Source organism: Bactrocera oleae, chromosome 2, assembly GCF_042242935.1.
Source record: "Bactrocera oleae isolate idBacOlea1 chromosome 2, idBacOlea1, whole genome shotgun sequence".
NCBI classification, from domain to species: Eukaryota; Metazoa; Arthropoda; class Insecta; order Diptera; family Tephritidae; genus Bactrocera; species Bactrocera oleae.
The window spans coordinates 83,886,795-83,908,815 of NC_091536.1; the positions used below are offsets into that span (position 1 = coordinate 83,886,795).

A 22,021-nucleotide genomic window follows, 5' to 3' on the forward strand; every position below is an offset into this window, starting at 1 on the left:
AAGGTCCCCATATTTTTATTTAAACCTACCTTTTATTCCTTAATTACATTACATCCTTGTGCAACATTCATTTTAACAACACATGTCGTATATTTACCATTTCCTTGCCCTTTACTACACCCTGACATTATGCATCAAGCAAGAAATGGAAGTGTTCCCGTTTAAATTAAAACTCACAACTAAATCGCCGCCTAAGTGCTTCTCCACTTCAAGTGTGTACCGTCGAGTGGCAAATAAATACTGGAAATGAATTTAATTTCCGCACACCGTTACGAAACTAAAAACTTTGTGACCACCTAACGGCAAAGCAACAGCAACAACGCACAAAACTAAAAGGACACAAACGAGTGAAAAAAGTGCACACAGTGAACTTAACGGTAAACCAGGAAATCGATTTGAAAACATTTCATCGAAATTGCAACTTAAAGTGTCAGTGCAATGTGATGCTCGAAAATGAGAAAAGAGTTGTTGCTCAATTTCATCGACAATGTAAGCCGCACAGGCCAAGCGTGCTAGTCTTGATTACACTTACAGTTCGGAGGAATACGAGCAGTTCAATGATTCAGGCATGAAGGGGGTAGCACTACAGGCATTTCGTTTGTCAAGGAGTTTACACCTGTCGTATTGCGATACAAGAAAAAAATAAAGGGAAATGAAAGAAATAACATCATCATAATGATTCGACACGATATGGGAAAAGTTGAGCTCGTAATATTTTCATAATCGCAAATAACATTGCATTTCCATTTTGTGGTGTTGAATGAAAATTTGACAGTTCCTCTTAAAGAGGCATCACTTTTGGATAAATAGATTGGCAGGGCTTTGTAATTAGTTTCTTTTGGGATGGAGAATGACATACTGAGGGTCCGACTACTAGGTATACAGCGAAAAGTTTTTATATTTCACAAAGAAAATAAAAAAGCCGTCAATGAAGCGTACCAGGTAAAGTTAAGCCTTTCGAAGGCAAAGCGGTTCATACTTTTACCATGCTTTGAAGCATGAAAATGTTACAAGGATTTGATGTCCTTTCTTAACTATACTAACTGATCAAAATTGACCCGGGCTAGTTCATTTTTTGGTCGTTTGAAGTTTGATCTACATATGTTATTTAGTGTATATTTGTCAGCTGTCTGTTTTCGACTCGAAAAGTTTGTCTGAACTATACGACCTTTACCTACGAAACCATTGGAAATGTTTTGGCGGGTCTATTTGTTTATAATATAAAGTTTAGTGAGTGGCACAAAGCATCCAGTGAAGTTCGTGAAGTCATCAAAAACCTGGCTTATGCGAGTCGTCCATCGAACTCTGTTTATGACGATAGCATTGAAAAAGTTAAGGAAACAGTGCTTAAAAAACGTCGTGTTGGCATCAGAGAAATAAGTTGGATCGATTAAACACATTTTGGTTAATGTTTTAGGTATAAAGCGTGTCAATACTAGAATCGTACCAAAAGACCTGAATCTCTTGCATCGAGTAGAGGTCGCTAAAGATATGTTTGACAACGTAGCTGAGGACCCTACCGCATTATTACTGGTGACGAGACTTGGGTTTATGAATATAACATCGGAACTATGCAACAATCCAACGAATGGCCCTCCAAAAATGCGGTAAAAACAATTAACTCATTCGTGTTTAAATCTAAACTGTGTTTAAGCTCAGATAATCTCTCTTAATTCTTCTGCTACTTCTTTCAAATGCTTAGAAAGATACACCAAGTGTTTACAGAAGAAATTCGGTGCCGAATATACATCTTTACAAACACATACCCAGTTAATATACCTTCTATTTTTCTTCTGCATCCTGCCATCAAAAATGCTTATTTTGCAGAGTATTTTACTTGATAGGTTTTTATTTTGGGAAATTGCAAAGATATGTGTGTACAGTATCTACCTCGGTATGTCTGGACGGCAAATATCATAATCGAAATCAATCCAAAACTCATTTCAAATTGCTGAGGGCATGATGTACATACCTCTCCGGGAGTGATATAAGAAAAAATAGACGCTCGTATCTAACTAGGGTTCTGTGAAATCGGGGTAAAGCATATCGAAGCAGGCGTGCTCCTTGAAAAAAACTGGTGCAAATGAACATTCATGTTGCTAAACAAACAGCTGACATGATCTTGAATACAACGCTATAGCAGAAAGAAGAGAAAAAAAGCAATGAAAACGAAACTTTAAAACATAAATCATTTTTTGTCTTACCATTAGCAGAACGAACGAGAAACATGTTTCACTGAAGAACAAGAGTTAAGCTTTACAGTTGGTTATAGAATCCATAAAACGTAGAATCATAGAATAATTCAGCGCGGGCTGTTTTGTTTGATTTTAACTTTTATATTTTTAATTTTTTAGTTGACTGGTATCGTTGAAAATTGCGTAGTAAAAGTAACGAGCTAGAACTTCTTCAAGTACAAATATTTAGAGTACAGTTATCGAGTACATATATACAGGTACTGGTATTAAATACTTTCTGATTAAGCTTATTAGAACAGCCAACAAAAGATTATTGCAATTTGCTTTGCGGCTTTATCCAAACCATCATGGATACACCGTTATATTCGGTGATTCTGCAAACTCCGTCAAACTCTCTATAGAACCCGAGACGCATACTAAACTCTCTGCTGGAATACTACATAATGGCGGATGTATACGAGTGTATCGACCACATTTTGCATTTGTATATTCACCTTTACAGAATTGCTGTCTCTTCAATAGGAAGGCCGGCGATGAAGTACTATATGAAGAGACATTCGACGCTGTTGAAGTTTCTAAAACGAAACTTGCCACGGAAGATCTTCTAGAGTTTATTTCCATTAACTTTGAATACATATCAACTGATTTTGTATAGGGTGTAGCTAGAGAGGTGATCTCGTTCAGACTATGCGACCTGATTGAGCTATGTGTCGATAATATATTCTCCTCATCAAATACTGCACTTTTAAAGCTTTGTAATGTTGATTCTTTTATATGTACTTGACGCGGTGCTCGTTTTTGTTTTGAAAATCTTTTTGGTTTTTCTTTATGCATTTTTTCACTAGCGAAATTGTTCACAGTTATGTGTGTCTTGACGCTCAACTCCGAGTTAGTCGGGCTTTTGAATTGAGTAGCCATGTTAGTGGAATTTAGCTTTTAGCTTCAAAATTTCGTTTTTATGATTTATACTAAAGAATTTTTATTCGTTTTTCAATAGATGGAAAAAAGTTTCAAAATATTTTTGAATTTGTCAACTTCATAACTTCATTTTCCTGTCGTTGACATTTCTCTCTAAAGGCAGTAAGCAAACAGAATCGAGTATTGTTAAAACCAAAAAATGTTACAATCCAATAAAAAATCTTTTTTAATTATAATTGATCTTGGTACACGTATTCGGTATTTAGAAGAGTACAGAAAGAAATTTTTTAAGTATTTAAATATTTTTTAAAAGTAGACTGAATGTAATCGGCTGATATTGAATAGAAAAAGCAATTTTATAGAACCATAACATCATGATTTTGCCAATTATAAATTTTTGATTAGTCATATAAGTGTTCTCTTTTCTCATTTTATTAATGAAATGATCTTGGACGGAGCTGAAAACGTTTAAGGTAACTGAAGCGAAAGCTATCACCAAAGCGGATCACACCTTACATGAGCCGTTGCTCATAAAAAGTTGACTAGGGTTAAAGAAAAAGTCTAGAATTCACTATGCGTCTGGTCTAAAAGGTCTGAAGTCTAATATTTAACTAAAATAAGTAATAAATTACTGCTATGCTGTTCATTTAATAACCAGCATATGCATTTCAGTGCATTATACTTTTCAATGTCCTCCGGCTCATATTAAACAATTATGTTATTTGATTTTTGCATTTGTACACCATTAAAAAGCCAATTGAGCTAAAACCTTGCTAATTGAAACATCGAAAATGCATGATTTTTTCGTTCGCTCTACGAATTGCGGCAGCTAAAAGGTAGCAATTAAATACATGTCTATCCAACCGGCATATGACAAACCGCCAAATCAACCAGCTACACAGTTTTCCGTAACTGTTTCCTTTTTTCATGCATGTATATACATGCATACATATTTATACACGCGCAAAAGTTGGACATTGAATTTTCCAATCAAATTGGCAGTTTTCAATTGAGTTCATTCATACAAAATCCATTCAAATGAAATGCCCGCGACGCAGTGGATTGATGGAAGCAGCATACATATGTATGCATGATATATGTGTATGTGCGCTGAAATTTAAATAAACAGCAACTGCAAAAACAATTTCTTTCTTTCTTTAAATTATTTTCAATTGACTACCCATATCCTATAAAAAGCTTTTAATTAGCTGCCAATTTGACTGCGAGAATTATTTCATTTTTATCTCTTCACATTTTGTTTTTCATTAAATTTCACATCAACAATCAATCGCCGTTCATTATCATCAGCCATTTCCGCATCCGCTTACTAATTCAACACGTTTGTACGCATCTGGTAAGCACTTACACTCTTACAAAATTGGAATATGTGGTTATATATCATATGTAACCGCATGAGGCATTTGGGAAGCCGATATTTTGTTGTAATTCAAAATTTTACCTAATTCTTCGATCATTACCTGTATTCATCTGTAGTAATAATAATTGTTTGTTTTTTGGTTTTTCGATTTTTGATAATTTAAAGCTTTTTCCACACTTTTAGACACATTCTTCGGACGATTTTTTAAAATGAAGCGCCGATTAGTAAAGTCCATTAAATTCAGTAAATGTATATTATTTTTATACTCTTGCAAGATGTTGCTACAGAGTATAATAGTTTTGTTCACCTAACGGTTGTGCGTATCACCTAAAACAAATCGAAAAAGATATTTGCAGAGAAGATGAAAATATTTTTGACACTTCCTTCGACAGTGTGAAAATGGATGAAATCGGTTGATAACCCCGCACACTCCCTATATAACGGTTTTTTTAAAAACTACTAAATGTGCGATAAATCAGTAACTAAATGCATCAGAGACATTAATGTGTACATTCGGGATGGCACAAGGAGGTTTTAAACGAACCGTTGTCAAAATTGTACGATGGGCGTGACACCGCCCACACATAGACGAAATCATATTGCTCCGAAACTAAATGATCAATTTCAACTAAATTTGGTACATAAAATTATTTTAACAATGCCCTCTCACAATGAGAAAATTAGCGAAATCTGATTACAACTACGCCTACTTCCCATCGAACACAATTATAAATTTCGTATAGTTCTTTCACTTTCCAGTATACAAATCAAGCACCTAAGAATATATTAGTGCTTTCGACCATCTCAAGTCTAAAAATTGTCAGAATCGGACTATTACTGTTTCGGAGAGAGTTTCTTTCTGATAATAGTATGCAAGTATGTCAAAAATGGCTTGAATCGGGTCAATTCTTTTCCTTAGCCCCTATATACCTTATTGCAATATTTTCGAACTTCCGGTTTACTTCATACTGCATATATCGTCTAATATGTGAGCTATTTCCATAAAATTAAGTGGATGTCGTCTTATAACAAATCACAGAATTTTCAAACATCCGGTTAATTTTACTCCCTGTATACGTATATTATATTATACAATATATTTATAAAATTGCATAAAAAATTAATTTTAATTATACCTCAGCAATGTCAAAATTAATTCATTCAGTCCATCCCTTTCTTTGTCTCCAATATAGCCTGTATAATAATTTTCGACTTGCCACCTCACAAAATGTGCGATACTTTAATAAAATTAAAGGAAGAAGTTTTATTAAAACTTGTGTGGGATGTGAATGAAATTAGTCTACACTTTTGTCCAAACCTTGTATTCCTAAAATAAGGATTTGCGATTTCCTGCTTGACATTTTCACATCAACTCATTATATTTAATTTAGCTTCACTAGTTGAGTTTATATCCCATATATCTCATTTGAAGATGATTTTAATACAATTTTAGCTGACTAAGTGAGCATGTGATCTATAATATAACTTTAAGGTATACAAATTTGATTGTAATCCATTGACGATTTCGTCGAATAATGAATGTTGAATTGTTTCGCAACATTTTCTAATATAAATTTTTCCTAAAACCGGAGAGTATTTTCTTTGCTTTGATCCTTGCAAGTTGCTAAAGTATAAAATGTTCGGTTCCACCCAAACTTAGGCCTTCCTTACTTTTTATTAATTCGTTTAATAAAATTACTCTGACTTCCAACTTTACATTTCGAAATGGTTGGCAACCATAGCTTTTTTTTTTGCTTGGAACATTTGGAATTGTATGCTAAGAATATTTGAATACTAGTGAAGACATACAAAGGAATATAGATTTGGTTTCTTACTTTCTTCATCTACTGAGAAGGCATTTATGTGCCGTCTCGAGCCCACAATATTTACAGTAAAAAAACTGGTTTTAAATATAAAATGCAGTAAAACCATAGCATAGAGGCTTTGTACTTGTAATTATATCAGCTTGACATATGCAGATAATGTCATATACTCGTGCATATATAAGCACACAAGTTCCCACTTAAATAACAAAATTGGGCGTTTATATATTATATATATAACCAATCAGCACCCATTACGTGATATCTTTTTTGAGTCAGAATGCCATGATTACATACGTTCTGTGTTATCATTTCTTCACTACTATCATTATCTTAAAACACAAATCATTGCTATTAAATATGATTGCTCGCCATGAAAAGTCATCTTATGTGCTTATTGGCAAAAAGGAAGCTTCAGAGAAATTGGCAATAGCAGCCAATATAGCTACCAATAACAGCTGTTGTCAACAACAGCAAAAAAAATGAATATCACTCTCAATAAGAGAATATTGCGTGAACTAAATTGCTTCGACAGAACTGTTCGAGTCACATGAAATATTCATAAAGTGCCTTTGTTATTTGGATATCAATATTTGCAAGAATGCTCGCTTAACCTCGTAAAGCTTTTACACCATGAAGTATGTACCATACATATATCTACATATGTATGTATTTATTTTTAACGCTCTTGCAACATGTTGCGAAGATTAAAATAGTTTTGTTCATCGACCGGTTGTTTGTAAACATAAATCGAGACAAATATAAATTTGTATACGTATGTATGTATATCAAAATAATCAGAATGTTAGAAGACGAATTGATTTCCAGATATATGCCTGCCCGTTCCTCCGGTACGAGTCTATCATTGACACGCTTCATATCCAAAACATTAACCAAAAAGTCGATCCGTAAGAGATAGTAGATCCTCTGTTTCCACGACTGTCGGGTCTACGTAACCGGAGCGGACCCGGATTTTATCCGACCAAGGATTATCAAATCGGCAGAGTTCTGCCTCTACAACAACAACAAAATGGTAGATCCTCTGCTATCTCTCTGAAACCAACTCGACGATTTTCACTAATTCTTTAACTTTCTCGATGATTTCGTCATTAGCAGAGGCAATTGGACTCACATGAGACAAGTTTTCGATGACTTCACGACCTTCACTGAATGCTTTGTACCACTCAAAATACTTGTGTTCATAATAAAGTGGACTCCCCAAAACACTTTTCCAACATTTTGAACGACTTTGGGGAGCGTTGGGTATGTTGTAACAGCTTGGCTCCAAATAGTTATTGGTTGAAATGTACACACACTAAATATTTATGCGTTTAAACGATCCAATTGGATAAGTTCATTATTAGAATTATTGGCTCATATTTGATATATGATGTATGTATGGTCTATAAAAATGTTTGTCTGTATGTCCTTTATAGAATCGTAAACGATGCATTTGATCATGTGATGATCTTTAGCAAAGTTGTTATGCATGAGCCAAAGAAGGTTTCTGAGTTGGTACGAGCAATTTTCGACAGATGAACAAAATCAATAAAATTAATCGAATATCAGGCTGGGTACATCGATAAAATGAAGAGTAGCGAGCATTCTTGGACACTTTTCAATTCACACCAACATATACGCTCGCTAAGTTTTCTTGTCTTAATCGTTTGTTATATTTAATTATATTGAGCTGACTAGGCGGGTCGCAAATAATATAAAATGAGGTTTAGTGTATTCGTGTTGGATCGAAATACATGATGATAATAATTTGGCGTTCCAAGCTTAATTCCTGTATATTGACGATAACTCCTTACCACTTGTGGTGTGTTGAAGTTATACCACAAATGCAAATTTTTACCATTTCCTATATAGTAAAATGATCAATACAAGACATTCAGGCAAATAAGAGATAAACACACATATGTATATATTTCAGTAAGCCAAACTTCAGTAGGTGAGGAAAGTGTAAAGACCTGGTACATTGCTCGTACTCATAGGTGATAACATTTGGAAAATTGATATGCACGTGGATGGTTCACGTTGGATTTGAATATTTGATAAGCATATAAAACTTATATGCATATTTTGTACTTGCATAAATATATATATGTACATGATATTGTTGTTGTCAAGACGGAAAACTTCAATCAATCAAAAATTGGACTATCCCGTTGTTGGTAATGCTTGCGGAAAAACTTAGTTAAATTGAAGTTGGAGGAGCTTTTACGAACGCTTGCTGCCTCATCGATTTTTGTAAGTGGCGGATGGACCTGCATTGATCTACGTTGTCGTGTTATGGTAAATTCACCTTTACAAAATAACTGACGTTTGGTTACAAAGTCAGTAGCTTCATCACCGGATCGCAATGCTATTATGCTGAAATCACGTGGCAAAAGTGGGTCGATGAGTTTTTTCGTTTCTTCAGTAAATTCATTGCTCTTTCTCTTTTCCGTAACGCTAAAACGCATAGTCGATGATCGTCTTGGAAATGGTGTGGCAGCTTGTTTGATCTGTATATATCCATAGTCCTTATGTATAGGTTTATATGTCATATCAATGTTGCTTTGATCGAAATGAGCTCGTCGCTGTTGTGATGTATCGGAGGAATCAGAACCTGCAGCAAGTAAACCGTTCGAGGTTATCGAACTAACAGACTTCCTCTTCAGCGAAGATTGAATTCCATATCTTTTTTGACCATCATCACTAGCTTTTCTGTTTATAGAGGTATTGCTGCGAGTTGCGAAATGGAACGACATTTATTTTTTATTTTGATAAAAGCTTCTTTGTTCAAAATAATGAGTAATTAAAAACAAAAAATGTGTAAAAAATACAATAAAGCGCACACGTCTTTGAAGACTGAAAACACAAACTGAATGTTATGATTTTTTCTAGAAAATCAAATATCAATGTTTGAGTGTTTTAAATTTGCTGATCATCTGGCTAAAGTAGAATTGTGTTGTTAACTTGCTCAAAGTTAAGATGTACATGGGGCCCAGCATGCATATAGTAAGGGTAGGTCAGTAGACACTACTTTTCACACTAATGTTACTTGGTTAGCGAACCTTTAGGCAGAAAAAAATTCGCAGTTGGGACCATCCTCGATTTACGGATGGATCAAAGCTTGCGGGGAGAGTCAACTCTAGGTTCAGGCTTCTTGATCATAGCAGCGTCTTCCATGCGGTTGTCGCTGCCATTAAGGTAGCAGCAGATATATTGCTTCGAAGCAGCCTCTTTAGCGGTGACTATGCACTCTGTTAGTATTGCTACGATACTAGCCCGCTAGCTAACCGTACGCACGAGAATAGTAAAGGGATCTCTCGATTTCCTATATCTGGCATCGAGTTGCTTCATGGTTAGACTGGTTTAGGTGCCTGGCCATAAGTCAAATACTTATTTCTTACTAGCTCTAATGGCTTCTTTCTGTTCACTTCGGCATCCACTGTTGCTCAGCAAGCGCTGGTCAGATACTAGCAACTGTGTGAGCGGAATGTCCTTCTGACTCAAAGTATATCGTAAGAGGTTTAGTGATTCACCCTACCAGCAGTTATAGGAGTTTTAACTGAGCACTGCCCATTCGGAATTATTACGGAAAGATTGAATGCCACGCATTGCCTCGGTTGAAATATTCATGTTTAGCAAACGTTTGACAAAGAAAAATGGTCTTGTTGTCCCATTGTCTTCCTAAAACAATTTTGAGCAATGATATAAAAGACCCAATTCATGCCGGGTAGGTAGAACCGATCGAAAGGTTGTTATTCTGTAGCCATCTCAAAATAAGTTTGACAAATGATACCGAGTTGACAGTCCTTGGCTGCGTAAAAACCCGGATCCGTGCCGGTTAGTTAGATCTGACCGTAGTGGGAATGTGCTAAGAACTGTGCTCTCAATCAGTAAATGAATGCCCCGCCGCTATCGACATGAAAGTAAAATGAAACCTGCTAAAATCTAACTCTCAAATAATGGTGATTACAAAACTGCATGTCTAAGAGAAAAGCATTGTTAAAATCCCTACATTTATGTATGCTCCATATTCTCTTCTTTTAAAAAAGCGTGTCATTCGTCTGCTTTACTTACCACGCATGCAGTGGGCAATATTTGCCCCAGTTTCGCTTTATTTTCTAATACCCCATTTGCCATAATCGCTCAACAAAACATTCTTGTATGTACATATATTTATAAATGTATAAAAGTGTATATATGTGCATATGTGTCCACTAATGCTGCATCCGGTTTTAATTAGTACGTGCAACCGAGTTGTCCTCAGTCGGTCAATTTACCGCAGAAACTTCATCAACAAACTGTGGCATTTCAACCTGTGCTGCACTTTGCCGCATTTAAGTACTCGTAAATGTAACAATGCGCATACAAACATACACATACCGTTAGACGCATTAAATTCCACTGCACTAGCGCTGCAGTCGAATGCGGCTAACTGCTTTCTTTTTGTGTGCTCATCACCAGCAGACAGCCGATGGTTCATTACCTGTAATGCCTCCCAACCTCATTACTCTCCGAAATAGTTTTGTTGTTTTTACTCTATAATTGTCTGCAATCAATTGATGTCGTTACAATGATTGTTGGTGATCATAGCGAAATGATTGGAAGCCAAGTGAATGCCTCAATAAAATTCATTGATGATGTCATTGACAAAAAACTGGAATAGTTGAAAGTAAAATCAATTTGCTTTTTTCTTTAAATACTTTTAACTTGTAAAAACTTATTGGTTATAGACTCACTTAGTATTATATAATTACTACATTTTGCTTGTTCGAAATATTTATATTAAATTCATACAACTTAGCTCAAATGAGCTGAGATATACAAATATAGGTATGTGGTGTGATAATTAGGCTCAAGCATATATAACATTATACATCTCCTTAATTTTGCCAACACATCTTCCTTATTGACCGATACATTTGTGTACGCTATAAACTCAACCAGAAATTTAAATTATTAGGTATATGGGGGCTAGAATTATTATTGGGCCAATTTTATCCACATCAAGAGGATCCTTGATTACGTCGACGACATCAGACAGTACACCGACCGGACTTCGGACTATAGACAAGCACTGACCGCCATCACAGTGGAGTCATTAACACCTTCATCGACTCCTTCTCAGTGAATGGCGTACTAGGAGTCAAACCACCACCCATAGCAGACGTAGAGCTCGAGTTGCCTCGCGAATCCAGAGTGACCCTCGTGCAACTTCGTTGTGGATATTGCAGCAGGTTAAACTCCTACTTATCCAGAATAGACCCCGACATTCCAAACATATGTCCTGCGTGCAATGAGCCTCCGCATGATACTAACCACCTCTTTGCATGCCTAACAAACCCAACTCATCTAACACCCTTTTCCTTATGGTCCGACCCCGTCGAAACAGCCTGTTTCTTGGGCCTCCCGTTAGATGACCTCGACGAAAACCAAACTATCACTTATCATCCAAGCGGGGACTAGATAACCGTTACAACAACAACAACAATAGAAAGTTAGAAAATCTTTCTATTATGTATATATGGGGACTAGGGAAAGTATCGCGAAACAATTACTTCTAGAAATATAATATATGCTTTCTAACTTTCATTAAGATATCTCACAGATTGACCAATATTTTCGGTAAAAAGTCAGCCATAGGCACTGCAGTCCAAATATTTGGTACCTGGGAACTTGAAAAGTAATACTCAAATTTCGACTATTTTTGGACGTTAAATCGCACACCTTAAATGCACTTTATATGCAAACCATCTTGGGTGTATAATTTAATGTCTCTGTGTGACTTACCGTACTCCTTAACCCTTATGTTAGTAACCAACTTTACCGACGTCTTTTAGCAACCGGGTACCGGGGTACTCGATCTGACTATTCCCACGACCGTTCCCACGACAGTCGGGTCTACGTAACCGGAACGGACCCGGATTTATTCCGGCCAAGGACTGTCAACTCGGCAGAATTCTGTCGCTACAACAACAACAACATCTGACTATTATTATTATTTTGTTTATTTTATTAAAAAAAAATTTTTGAATAGAATATTAATAGTCAGTGACAATTTAAAGAATGAAAAAAAATAACAACGTAGAAAAAAAAAAAAATAACAACGTAGAATAAAAAAAAATAACAACGTAGAATAAAAAAAAAAAATTTTTAAATATAAAAAAAATAATAAAATAATAATAAAAATATAAAAAAATATAAAAAAATTAATAAAAAAATAATAAAAATATAAAAAAATATAAAAAAATAATAAAAAAAATATAAAAAAATAATATAAAAAAAATATAAAAAAATATAAAAAAAAATAATATATAAAAATATATAAAAAAAATAAAAATATATATAAAAAAAAATATAAAAAATTAAAAAAATATAAAATATAAAAAAAATATAAAAAAATAAAAAAAAATATAAAAATATATAAAAAAAATATAAAAAAATATAAAAAAATATAAAAAAAAATAAAATATAAAAATATATAAAAAAAATAAAACAATATATAAAAAATTAAAAAAATATAAAATATAAAAAAAATATAAAAAAATAAAAAAAAAATTAAAAAGTTAACTCACAAATAGCTTTCTTTTATGTTAAAAAACGACGATTTGAGAGCTTAAAATGAAATATTGAATTGTTTTTAAGCTATTCACACAAATACACCACGGTTACTAACATAAGGGTTAAACTTTAACCTATAAGAGGGCGAGGCCACACCCACTTTTTAAAAATGTGTTAACCTTGGTGCTTATTTATACTCCTTTGTAATTTAATTTGAAGTGGGTTTTATATGTTTTTACTTAATGACATTTTGTGGGGGCGGAAAAGGACCGATTCCGCTCATCAGCAATACCAACCCCTTGGGCGCGAACAAAGATATTGACCGTTATTCACCGTTATGTGAACAAAGCTATTTTACTCTGTAGCAAAATGTTGCGAGAGTATAATAATTTTCAAATCTCTAAATCAAAAAGCTTATTTGTAATAAAATATCAACATAGTTTAGCTCTTTTTATCTTATTCGTAATTAATTGCTTTCATTTAAAGTGTTATATGTTAGAAATATGTAAATATGTTTTTACTCCTTTTTATTCAAGACGTTATTTAAAAAAAAAAGTTTTTATTTATCTGTTACTCAAATTTGTAAAAAAAATATTTTCAAAGTTGGAATTAAAAATTCAATGTTTAATTCTGAACCCCAAAATTAGAATTAAAAATTTAGAATCAAATTTTTTAATTAAAAAAATTCGCAAGCCTGTTGAGAAACCATGTTTTTGTTTAAAGCATGTTATAGTCTAGCTTACTACTTTTTCTATCACAATTCTACTTAACTAAAAACCGTAATTGAAGTCGTAAAGTGAAAGTACAAACACACACAAGAAACATAAAGTGAGGTTAACCAATCAAATAGATTTACTTTTTTATGATTTTATTATATAGTCGATTTTAGCAGTATTTCAAATCTCTAGTCCGTCTACATATCACAAATATATGTATGTATGTTTGTGTATATTTGAAGTAATAACTATTCAAAATATTTACAGATTACTTAACTTTCACACATTTATTTTTATCCCTATTGCACAAACCCGTTTGTATTATTAAATCCATTCTATTGTTATTAAACTTATTAGGTATTATAATTTAGGATTTTTTGTCCTTCGTTTGCTTAGATTTCTCGCTATCAGATTTTATACTGACGCTCTTGGACTTTTGCTTTTCAAATTGTCCAGTTTCTTTTTTAATCAGTGCTTTGAGCTCAGCAGTCCAACCCAGTGCCGCAGCTATTTTCCACACAGCGTCATCACAATCACCTACATAGGAGATATCTCGCTTATTCACCGGGCTCGTAAATTTTCCAACGACATTTCTGTTGATCAGAACACGTAGACATGAAGGTTCTGCATACCCAACCAACGAAGCGAAAGGATACACCTCCAATGATGTACCCATAATAAAAAGTAGATCACAATTCTTGAAATCTTCTGTTGGCATATTATAGAAACTGTCGGGCATATTTTCACCAAAGAAAACGATATCAGGTTTAACAATGCCAGCGCAATGATCGCACAGGGGTAAAGTATCGCTGAATAATTTTTCCTTCATCCATTCTTTTGAATATAATGTCGTGCACTCAAGACAATGATTTGTGTGAAATGTGCCATGTGCTTCGACCATCTTATCTTCCGGTATACCAGCTATGCGTTCCAAGGAGTCAATATTCTGTGTGTAATGACGAACCAACAAACCTTTGTCATTTAAAAGTCGTATGAAATAATGAGTTGGCGTCGGAGTAAAGTGTCCAGGGTACAACTCTTTTGCTAAAGAGAAGAATGGCTTTGGATTGTCCAAAAAATAGTCCAATTCAAATATGTCGGTTGGATGTGGTAGATCATATTTCTTTAAGTTGTCGTAAAGCCCCGTTCCAGGTGTTCGAAAGTCCGGTATGCCCGCAGCTAAAATAATTTTAAAAATCAATGTGTTTATTCATTTCTTGAAATTCAATAACAAATTTTTGAGGAACACTTTGAAAAACAAATGGAATAAAGAATATGAAAGGTAACAAAGGAAAAAAAAGCATATGATAACCATTTAAACTTACATGTTGATATACCCGCTCCAACTAACGTAATAATTTTTCTAAACCCATTATCTTTCCAATGTTGCAAGAATCCGTCAAACGTTAAATTTGGAATAACCTACAATAGATATTGAAGAATATTATTAGTTTTCACAAGTTCAGATTTTGTAATATAATCAACTTCACCCCAGTCCCTGGTTCTTGGTGTACTGAAAGCCTGGAGAACAAGTGGGTCAAATTCGCCCGAATAGATTCCAACACACCTAGAAAAACAAAAATGGAATATTTAAAGCACATACTTATAATTTTTTTTAAAAAACAATTAAAAAAAAAATTTAAAAACCCTTAATTTCGGCTGCACCGAAACTAGAATACCCTCCACATATTCAAGTTTTCCTTATAAGAATATGATTTTGATTGGAGCACAATATTTTCGGAAATTGAAGTGTACCTTGTCATATATTGTAATATATGTATGTATAATCAAAATCATATCAAGTTATATAATATAATCATTAAAAGCTGTATAATCAAAAGTTTTCCTTGCAAGAATTTGATTTCGATCGTTCAGTTTGTATGCTATAATGATCAGACGGACGGACATGACTAAATAAACTCATCTCGTCCCGCTGATCATTTATACATACATATGTATACATATATATATAATATATTTTTTTTTTTATAGGGTCTTCTACGTTTCCTTCTGGTGTTACAAACTTCATGGCAAACTTAATATACCCTTTTCAGGGTATAATAAAATAATACAGTAATAATTTAGCCCAGTGGTTTAAACTCAAGATCAAATTATTAGGGTGCAGTTCTGAAGTGGTTTATACTGAAGATTAAATAAGGCCGTTATTTGCAAGATTCAAATTATGTTACTCGTGAAAAGGTCGCAATATATAATAAATAAATACTTATAGCATTTGGGTCATAAATTTCTTTTTAAAATGGTTTATAATTGCGATATGTTAGCATGTACCAAAATTACTACTGGTTGACAAGTTTATTTGTGTTCCCCAGAAAAACCGCACGTTTTTAACCCTACTGTACCAATTAAGTGGTTTCGGTTTTTGTATACACTAGTGCATCCAACCACGAATGGGTAGAAACCGGTCGGATGGCATCTCAAACGCAGAGATGCATTTGTCTTTCACTGTGCAATACAATTCCAAAGATTAAAGTTACGAGCATATCAAGGTATTCAAATATATGAAGCCGAGAATTGTTCTTTTACTTTTGTTTACACACTCGAAACTGTAGAAATATATTGTCCCTTTAAACATTGTTGCCTGAAACTTACTACTTGTACTTGGTGTAACTTCCCCACGTTCTGTACTGGCACTTCGGCGTGGATGATGGTCTTCGTTTGGCTTTTTTGACGGCCCGGCTTCGTCTTTATTGCTCATCACTTTTAATTTTGTTGTAGTAGACAGATGTCTATTAAAACGAAATATTAAATTTTTGTAAACCAGCGCCGTCTTTGATGATTAAACAGAAATTTATTCATTTACAAAACATCAGACAACACAAACTTTGACAACTGAAAAACGCAGCATTCAAGATGTCACCACTTTCCAATCAGGGTTGGTAATATGTTATGATTCTGCATGTTGCCATACTATTTTATAATTAGTACACATACATGTATTTGCTAAAAAGGGACTTTGATGGTTCAAAATATGTAGACGTTATTAAGGCATATCCAAGTATTATTTTGAAATTGTTTTTACCATTTAAATTGTGATTTTAATCACTTAAAACATACAATAACTTTACTTGCTTGACCGATAAGGCAGCACATATTCATGTTTTTCACCACAAAAGCCACGCTATCCAACTGGAAACTGCAACACTGCCAACTGTCAATTTTGTTTTGATAGCTTGACACTGACCAACCCAGCTGGTTTGTTTTCTTTTCCTGAAAAATTTTCATCCTTGAGCGTCGATTTTTATACAATTCAAAAAATAATTCATGCAAAATGCAATTTTACATAAAAGAAGTGTAAAATATATCTAGCAGTGTTATATAATGTGTTTTCCAAGTGTAGTTTTTGTGTTTTTACTTTGAATAAGTGAAGCTGGAAACGGGTGGCACGTTGCCCATTGCAGACAGCCTAAAATAACAATTGAACGGTGAGAAAAAACTACCACAGCGTCCTCTGGTGTTTAATAATTGTTTGTAATTGAATTTTGTAGGCATTTTATGAATTTGTGCTTCGAACGCAGACAATAAAAATTTAAACTATCGATTTTCTACGATACCTCATGAAAGATGCACCTCAACCACGCCACTGCAATGGCTAACTACCAACATTACCCGCCACCTCAAATATCAACGCATGGTGGCACGCCCACCACAGTACAGCAGCAGACTACTATAGCGACGGGCAGTACACCATTTACATTACATCAATTGACTGCTGTACAAGCTATACAACATCCAACGCATCAGGCTATGCTACACCCGCAACATCCGCTGGTACATTTACTTGATATTTCTACAACAAATACACCGAATCCAACACCTGTGCCGCCAACGAAAGTGGAGTTACCGGAACCCGAACCGATTGAAGTGAAAGTAGACGATCCGCGCAAGAAGAAGGAATGCCACGTCTGCAAGAATAAATTTCGACAGTTAACTACTTTGCGCAATCATATGAAAATCCATACCGATGAGCGGCCGTATAAGTGTAAGCATTGCGATCGAGCCTTCCGCCAAATTTCAACGCTCACCAATCATGTGAAAATTCATACTGGCGAAAAACCGTTCACATGCACTATATGCGCAAAAGATTTTCGCCAACAAAGTACACTAATCAACCACATCAAGACACATAAAGGTTAGCCTTTTTATATCCACATAACCGAGTAACTGCAATAACAAACTTTATTACAGAATCGAGTACCCCAACCTCATTGTTGAATTATCAGCCGGGTAGTAAACTAAATCATCGCAATTCGAAATTGGCTCAAAATCAAATGGTAGACTATCAAAATCGATCCATAACAAAAACCCTTTATACTGGTAGCTACAGCTCGCCGCAGGCCGAGGAGCTGGTCAAACCGTATCAGTGCAATGTATGCAAAAGACGATTCCCACAACTAAGTACACTACATAACCATGAGCGAACACACATCGATCCCAAGCCGTATAAATGTGACACATGTGACAAGTCCTTCAGTCAACTGGCCACTTTAACCAATCACAAAAAGATTCATACCGGTGATAAGCCATATGCCTGTTCCTTTTGTTCCATGCAATTTCGACAGCAGAGTACTCTAACCAACCACATGAAGACACACACCACAGGTGAGCCTTTTGTGTGTTCGCCGTTCGACTGAGAAATTTTAACTCCAATTTCCCCCTAACAAAGCTTTTATTTAAATTTACACGCAAACAGCCGTCAGCAATACGCATGCAGTGCCAACCACAACAACAACAATGGCAGCACCACATGGACTCAATCACATGACCACATCAAGTCTTGTAGCACATGGAGAACATCCACCACTCAATAACATGGTACATCAACAATTGCAAGCCGAACATCCACTTTTGCATTTTCTCGATAGCAACACCACAGTAAGCACCATTGCGAAGGAGCCATTCAATCCCAACACCAGTCGTCGTTTCAAAAACGAGGCCGATAGCTTAATGCTGGAGAGTCCGGATCGCCCATTTCCATGCGCCATTTGCCGAAAGGCCTTCTCACAACAAAGCACATTGGCTAACCACATTAAGACGCACACCGGCGAAAAGCCATATAAATGCAAAGTATGCGAGTCGAACTTTCGACAACTGTCCACCTTGAATAATCATTTAAAGATACATACTGGCGAAAAGCCCTACAGCTGTTCCTATTGCCCTAAGCAATTCCGGCAGAAAAGCACTCTTATTAATCATGTCAGAATTCACAATTGTTAAAATGGCCATGCAAATAATTATCCAATAATAAGCATAACGACGTTGGTGGACCAAAAGCTATATGAAGTAATAATCATAATAATAGATGTATTGGCTAACTAGCCCAATTGGAAAATTGGAAATAGCAGATAACCATAACCCACACAACCAATAAACATAGATATAAATGGCATTATCAGCATACCTACCACACGTGCTACCATGGGTGGTAGAAACAATGGAAGTAAGCAAACACCATTGTTATTTCGGTGTTCAATAACTATAACCAGCTGCTAAACGTAATGAGTTACCTACCTGCTGTGCAATATGTATTGTCCATGTAAATTTATTATATACTAAAGAGCTGCTTGAGTAAGTGCGAATGCGTAAGATAACAACAGCATCGCAGATTTCGGAAAAATTGCTTGATGGCATACAATTATTCTGTATGCCATAAAATATAGGGATGTTGCAATAGTAATTGTTAGTATTTCGTCATAAATTTTTCACCTCTCCTATTTGTGCTTTGAGGTTAAATAATTAATTTTGATTTGCAGTACTCTCTACCGTAAAACTTATTTTATTTTTATTTTCTCATCTTCCGTTAGTTACGTTAATATTTAACAGTTCATTTTGGTGTGAACTGTACTTGCTTGTTTTTGGAATTCCAGTGTAGTCTTTTATGACAAGTGCTCAAAAGTAAAACCCAAGTTGAATATTTTAGGAAATGATCTATTAGCAAAATGTTAAATTTTTTTAAATTTCTGATAATAGTAGTTCACAATAGTTTGCAGATCAAATTTTTGATCTACTTAATTTCGTTATACTATGGAGGCCGTGAGTAAGTGACAGTCAAAATGCGGTGTGGCAAACCAATAATTGAGATAGTTAAGAGAGAAGCTTTGATCAAAATCGAAAACACTTTATTTAGATATTTTATAGAATAACTGCAAAGCTTTTGTATAGTATTTATTGTTAAAATATCCTCAGCCCTACAAGTGAGGTTAACTAATAACCAAAAAGCGGAAATGATTTACCCAGCAAGTCACGCCTACTCGAAACTTCAATACATTGGAAAATTTTAATGAAACCAATACATACTCCCATTGCATCGCATTAACCATATGATTAAGAAAGGGATGAACGATCACACGTACACGAGAGTTTCATTTAGAATTGTAAATTGGGCTTTAAAAAACTCATAGAAACTTTAACAGAAATTTCTGGTAATGAAAATGATTTTACAAAAGCTGACTTGCAGGGTAAAAATGCAGTTTGCAAATATTCCAAATCTTAGAACAAGATTCTGCAAGTTCGCTACATAGTTCAGTTAGAATTTAGGTTATAAGTTTGACTCTTAGAAATTTATAACGAACAGAAATTCTTTTTAAAAAATAGTCGCTTACAAACTACGAACCCTGTAATTTGTAGAAAATAAGAAAAGGACAGAACTTATTGACTAAATACATTTTAAATGTTTTTTTTTTTTTTAATATCTGAAGATCTTTTTAAGTATTTCAAGGTTAATTTTAAATCTTTCAAGTTTTTTAAATATTTCGTGCTTTGTTTGTGTAAACCTTTAGCAAAAATGACTTAAATTACAAAAAAATGGTTTTCAGTGCAAATCAAGTAGAGATCTCTCGGATCGGAAAATTTCCTCAAATAACGAAAGCATTTTCAGCATATTTATAACGAAAGTTTTTCCACTGTTACAACAACTATTTTTCCTGCGGTGCCATGAAAATCATTTATTTTTCGTGATCGACATCTGCGAATTGCCGAAAATGATACAATTTCCCTTACTCTTGCATGTCTCTGCTATATACATACACATACAGGGTGTTCTCTTTTGTTTCAAAAAAGTTCGCTTCTTGTTTGTGCGGATGTTTTCGACGAGCAAAAAAAAAAAGGTAAAATAAAATAAAGTTAAATTAAAAAGAACAAGCAAATTATATTTAACATGCATAATTGTACTATTACGTATAAAACCAATTATAATGTGCGTAGAACAAAAACGTTTAATAAAATTCATGTAGAATAAAGCGATATTTGTAAGCAGAAAATACCTAAGCGGCTTTTAATCATTCAATATTAATTAGTTTTTAATTATATATATTCATATTCGAATTTTCGAAGTATGTAAAATCTGAATTTTCATGTAAAATTGTATTAATATCCACTTGTGTATATTTGCAGGCAATTTGCAGAATTATAACAGCTGGTAAATGCTAGTTAAGCCGGAATTTAAAACGTTGACAGTTTAAAATTTTTGCTGATTTTGAGTAAGCTAATATGTGACGTAAACGATGCTATTTTATTGTGTAGTGAAATACTTGGTTTTGCTTCTATTCTTTTTCCTCTGTTTCTATAATTCTGAAGATGGAATTATTTTAGTAAAAAAATTTGTTTATACGAAGCGGTATTAATTTTTGAGTTGATGCCTTTTAGCTCGTGATCACCGACGAGTCTCATTTCGGACTGTTATTGATCTAGTAAAAAGTAATCAACGCTTACCATAACTCAACTGAAGAATTGGGATTTCATTTCATAAAAAGGTCATGCATTAATAACGGCTCTCGCAAGGTTTCACTTTTAATGCATATTTATTGTAAAATGCTGTTTTATAACTGGATTTGCGGAACGACTTAAACGAGCATGGATGGATGTATTTTATATGAATTATAATAACCGAACACGCACGAAGAATTCTTGTTCGAATGTACATGTTAAAAGAAAACTGAACGACGCTAGATCTATATCCGGCCAAGAACTATCAGCTCTGTCATTTCCATCTAAACTATTTGCTATGCAACAACAACTTTGTATTGTGCAGAAATTAAAAATAAATGTTCTGATAAAAGGAAATTTCTTAAGTTTTAATAAGTCCAACATCACCTGAGGTAGTTAAAATTCTATTCACGTTACACCACATAAACCAATATTTCTTTTAGCCTCAGATTTGTTGAATATACACTTCAAAAGCCGTAAATCGCGACAAAATACATATAATTTCCAGTTCTTAGGCAGAAAAAACGATTGTTTGCGAACTTTTTTGTGAAAACATTTTATTTAATAAAAAAAAAAAAATTATGTAAGTGTACAGAATTTAATTCACTTCAATAACCGCCTATTCTTTTTGAAATATTTTGTATCACTTTGACCCCGTTACCGATCTCTAGGCGAACCTCCGTGAAAAGATGTCGGCGGTGCGGATAATTT

At 34.2% G+C, this 22,021-nt stretch overlaps 4 protein-coding genes across 4 annotated transcripts; 1 reads left to right on the forward strand and 3 right to left on the reverse strand.

Moving 5' to 3' along the window:
- Window positions 1-1,816: 1,816 nt before the first annotated feature.
- Window positions 1,817-3,329, reverse strand: LOC106624416 (uncharacterized). Its single transcript, XM_070105874.1, has 2 exons — window positions 2,205-3,329; window positions 1,817-2,134 (listed from the first exon to the last, which is right to left on the reverse strand). The coding sequence occupies exon 1, from the start codon at window positions 3,111-3,113 to the stop codon at window positions 2,541-2,543; it is 573 nt and encodes a 190-aa protein (XP_069961975.1). The 5' UTR covers window positions 3,114-3,329; the 3' UTR covers window positions 1,817-2,134; window positions 2,205-2,540.
- A 4,878-nt stretch (window positions 3,330-8,207) lies between these two features.
- On the reverse strand, window positions 8,208-9,187 carry LOC118680657 (uncharacterized). Its single transcript, XM_036361445.2, has one exon. It carries the CDS (start codon window positions 9,068-9,070, stop codon window positions 8,462-8,464), a length of 609 nt encoding a protein of 202 aa, XP_036217338.1. The 5' UTR covers window positions 9,071-9,187; the 3' UTR covers window positions 8,208-8,461.
- Window positions 9,188-13,719: 4,532 nt separating this feature from the next.
- On the reverse strand, window positions 13,720-16,461 carry Sirt2 (Sirtuin 2). Its single transcript, XM_014244668.3, has 4 exons — window positions 16,199-16,461; window positions 15,079-15,155; window positions 14,914-15,010; window positions 13,720-14,767 (listed from the first exon to the last, which is right to left on the reverse strand). The coding sequence occupies exons 1-4, from the start codon at window positions 16,302-16,304 to the stop codon at window positions 13,956-13,958; spliced, it is 1,092 nt and encodes a 363-aa protein (XP_014100143.1). The 5' UTR covers window positions 16,305-16,461; the 3' UTR covers window positions 13,720-13,955.
- Window positions 16,462-16,775: 314 nt separating this feature from the next.
- LOC106624884 (zinc finger protein 260) lies at window positions 16,776-20,867 on the forward strand. The gene is made up of 4 exons (XM_014244667.3): window positions 16,776-17,031; window positions 17,095-17,738; window positions 17,795-18,208; window positions 18,300-20,867. The coding sequence occupies exons 2-4, from the start codon at window positions 17,171-17,173 to the stop codon at window positions 18,821-18,823; spliced, it is 1,506 nt and encodes a 501-aa protein (XP_014100142.1). The 5' UTR covers window positions 16,776-17,031; window positions 17,095-17,170; the 3' UTR covers window positions 18,824-20,867.
- Window positions 20,868-22,021: the final 1,154 nt, after the last annotated feature.

Excerpts from the sequence above, each read along its gene's own strand:
- LOC106624416 (XM_070105874.1), bottom strand. The coding sequence starts at position 3,113 with ATGGCTACTCAATTCAAAAGCCCGACTAACTCGGAGTTGAGCGTCAAG.
- LOC118680657 (XM_036361445.2), bottom strand. The coding sequence starts at position 9,070 with ATGTCGTTCCATTTCGCAACTCGCAGCAATACCTCTATAAACAGAAAA.
- Sirt2 (XM_014244668.3), bottom strand. The coding sequence starts at position 16,304 with ATGAGCAATAAAGACGAAGCCGGGCCGTCAAAAAAGCCAAACGAAGAC. Across the intron at positions 15,156-16,198 it reads AGTTACACCAAGTACAAGTA|GTGTGTTGGAATCTATTCGG; the intron begins GTAAGTTTCAGG and ends TTGTTTTTCTAG. Across the intron at positions 15,011-15,078 it reads ACCAAGAACCAGGGACTGGG|GTTATTCCAAATTTAACGTT; the intron begins GTGAAGTTGATT and ends TATCTATTGTAG.
- LOC106624884 (XM_014244667.3), top strand. The coding sequence starts at position 17,171 with ATGCACCTCAACCACGCCACTGCAATGGCTAACTACCAACATTACCCG. Across the intron at positions 17,739-17,794 it reads CCACATCAAGACACATAAAG|AATCGAGTACCCCAACCTCA; the intron begins GTTAGCCTTTTT and ends ACTTTATTACAG. Across the intron at positions 18,209-18,299 it reads CATGAAGACACACACCACAG|CCGTCAGCAATACGCATGCA; the intron begins GTGAGCCTTTTG and ends ACACGCAAACAG.